The sequence below is a fragment of the Monoraphidium neglectum genome, assembly GCF_000611645.1.
Source record: "Monoraphidium neglectum strain SAG 48.87 unplaced genomic scaffold scaffold02908, whole genome shotgun sequence".
Classification (NCBI taxonomy): Eukaryota; Viridiplantae; Chlorophyta; class Chlorophyceae; order Sphaeropleales; family Selenastraceae; genus Monoraphidium; species Monoraphidium neglectum.
In genome coordinates, this window is record NW_014010720.1 from 1 (window position 1) to 3,470 (window position 3,470).

General features: G+C 66.0%; 1 protein-coding gene across 1 annotated transcript; it reads right to left on the reverse strand.

Moving 5' to 3' along the window:
- Positions 1-695: 695 nt before the first annotated feature.
- On the reverse strand, positions 696-2,223 carry MNEG_11790 (SGNH hydrolase; the record flags this gene model as incomplete). Its single annotated transcript, XM_014039737.1, has 4 exons — positions 696-744; positions 1,013-1,134; positions 1,558-1,712; positions 1,921-2,223. Coding segments are annotated over 4 exons (629 nt in total), but the record flags the coding sequence as incomplete, so codon positions are not given.
- Between the last annotated feature and the right edge of the window lie 1,247 nt (positions 2,224-3,470).

The window sequence follows — 3,470 nt, forward strand, 5'->3', positions numbered from 1 at the left end:
GCGTTCCTGAAGCTGAGCCAGGGCAGGTCATAGTACTGCGCCTGGGCCCCGTAAATGTCCTCCAGCGTGGCCGCAAAGTGCACCTTCTCGCTGTTGCCGGGCGCGAACGCCATGCCCTTGGGCATCAGCTGCACCAGGACCACCGCGGGGTGGCGCCGCTTCTGCGGCGGTGCATTTTGGGCGGTGCGAGGGGACGAGGTGGGCGTTGGTGGTAAGGGTTGCGATGACCGGCGATGGTCTAGCCTTCTGAGGAGGACCCATGCGGGCGCTGCGGCTCACGCCATGCTCGGGACCTGGCCCAGGTATCAAACGCGTCGCCGCCGCGGCGGGAGGACTGGATAGACGGCAAAGGGGAGGTGGGGCAGCAGCAGCAATTCAACGCCGCCCGCCGCACCTGCAGGATCTTTCTCAGCAGCCGCTCGTACACCTTGGGCTTCACCAGGTCGTGGCTGCTCGTGAATCAGTGGGGCAGGGGCAGATAGGTGACACCCAGGTGACATTATTCAGGTGACATGAGGTGAGATCGGGTGAGGTCCAGTGACACTGACAGTGGGCGGCGCGAGCGCCCTCAGACACCAAAGTGGGGTCCAAGGAAGGTGCGCCCACGCCGCCGGCTGCTGCGTGGACGACGGCCGCCAACGAGCAGGAGCAGCGCATAGGCCTCGCCGCATCATCCCTCCGCGCGGATCACTCACGCGTTGGAGCCGTCGTTTGCCACATACTCCACAAATAACAGGTCCACGTCTGGGGGAGAGGGGCGAGTGGGACGGCCGACGGCGCACTTGACCGGGTGCGTTGGTGCCTCAAGGCGCATGGCGCAGGTCGGTCTACCCATGCAGCCGCAGCAGCTGGCCATGACCCCTGCGTTTGGCCGCTGCCCTGCGCTCCAGGGCGCGATGCACGACGCCGGCTCCCACCCCGGCCCTGCCCCGCCGCAGCGTCCCGCCTCCTCGCAAGGGGGCACCCTGCCCACTGGCGGCGCGCCGAGCTCTTCTGCGGCCGCAGCACCCACCGACGTCGACATATGTTTCCAAGCACATGTTCATGAGCGCGCTGGGCGTCGCCGGCAGCGCGCCGTTGCGCGTGGTTATGTTGGCCCGGGGGAACGCATCCCGGAGGTACTTCGACACCAGGCTGTGGGGGTTGGCGGGGGGTTATATGTGTGCGGTTGTGCGTGTTAGGTGGGCGGGCCAGCAAAGGAGCTAGCGCACTGCTGTGCTGACTGCAAGGAGTGTCGAAAAACACACAGGACACGTACGACACGCGCATGCACAGCCACAGCCACAGCCACGCATGCGCGCCGGTGCGCACGCATTCCCATGCGCACGGGTGCCACACAACGCCTCTTGTACGCATGCCTGCGCACGCACGGATGCACGTGCACGCGCGCGCGTGCACACACACACACACACACACACACACATACACACACACATACACACACACACTCAATCAATTACACACTTGCACGCACATTCGAAACTCGCACACACACACACACACACGCACGCACGCACAGGCAGACAGCTGGAGGCGCACACACGCAACCCCACGCACCTGAACCAGTCCGTCTCCCCGATCTTCGACGCCTTTGCGCCGTGCGTGATGCTGCCGCCGATGGCGCCCACGCGCACGTGCTTGCCCACAATCAGGTCGTGCACCACGCGGCGCAGCCGGGCGTTGGGGCCGAGGTACACCAGCGACTTCTGGACCTGTTCGATTTGGGGTTCAAACGATGCAAACCACAGTGTCGTTGAAGCCTCAAGTTGATGCACGAGTACCGTTGTTGACACAGGACCACCGCCAGGGGGGGTAACAGCCCGGGTTGCGCGGCGGTAGGCGCGACCCGCGTACTGCGCGCAGCAGGAGGACCCCGGGCCGGAGCTGCATGGCAGCCCAGGGGGCGGTCAGCGTGCCCACCTGCGCCGGCGGCAGCTCGTATTTGTGGCGCAGCACTGGCCCGAGCAGATCGGCGATGCCCCTGTCGTCGACGGAGACCTGCGCCAAGCGGTGCAGATGCTGGCGCCACTGCGTGCGTCCCAGATCGCGCGTGTGCTCCTTAACTGCCTCGCCGCCTTCGTCCCCGCCCTCCGCGCCCTTGCGGCGCGCGCCACCGGCGCCCGCAGGGCCGGACTCCTTGGCTGCCGCCAGCAGCGCGAGGAACGCCAGCGCGAGCAGCGCGCGGGCCGCCCGCCGCTGGGGCGCGGGGGCGTGCCAGGGCATGCCGGCGGAACCGCTGGGCGCGGCCCTGGGCGGCCGGAGTGGCTGGTGCGGCGCACAACAGGTGTCCGCGCGTCGACGCGCAGCCCCGACACCTCCCTTGCACGGGTTAGGGGGCCTGCAGCTGAGGTCTGATGATTGGGATCACTCGCCACCAACAATATCTTTTAATTCAAGGGCCTGCAACGGCTACTTGTTACGGGGGGGCATGGACATATGCTCGCACAAGTATGGCGGGGTCAGTGTTTAGCTTTTAGACAATTGTATAGTCTTCCACTTAAGGCAATAATTGTTTTTGAATTTGCACCGATCAAGTGCAGCTGTCGTTCAGACTGATCTTGTGCAGCGAGTGATGATCAGTGAATGAGCCGCCCGCCCAGTGCTGATACCGTAGGGTCAAGAAGTACATATCGGAAACTTAGTGGCGTTCGGCAGGCAGCTATCGCAGCAGTGGGACCAGCAGCGGTCAAAGGCCACAGGCACACAACAACGAGGGAAGGGGCCAACAGAAGCACATGGGGAACGCCCACACTCTGCCCAACAGGGGTGAGCCGAGGCTTCAGCACGCAGAACTTGGTGGTCCCCTGCGGTTGAACTATGAGGGATGGAACGAACGACGAGGCTGCGCCTTGCTGGCGCTCCGGGCGCCCGTCTGCTGAACGCTGCTGCTGCTGCTGCTGCTGCTGCTGCTGGGACGGCGGCCGCGCCAGTAGAACGGCGGGCGCCTCCCGTGCACCCCAACCACGCTCTGCTCACAAACCAGCGTGGCCCAACTCGCCGCGCCTGCCCCACCTCCCTCCAGCCGCCCCAACCCGCAGGACCCCGCGCGTCCGCCTGCGCACCCGCGCCAAGCCCGCGCCGCCCCCGCCGCCACGGCCCCCGTCCCCGTCGCCATCGGAGAACGCACGGGCCAGCTTGGTGCAGGCGTTCTTGGAAGAGCTGCCAGGCGGCTCTTTAGTGGTGTATGCGCGCGCGTTCGAGCTGGCGGGCATGACCACCCCCGACGCGCTCGCCTCCATCTGTGGGTGGCACGACCCCTGGCTGCAAGGAATCGGGGGCGGCAGGGACGGCGCCCTGGGACGCGCTCGGCGGCTGCTCGAGGGTGGACTCAGGGGCTGCAGCGCGCTCGTTGCAGCAGCTGCGGCGGCATGCCCGACACGCGCAGATACGAGAGGGTCTATGGAGTGATACGCCGACACACACACACACTACACACACACACACACACACACACACACACACACACACAC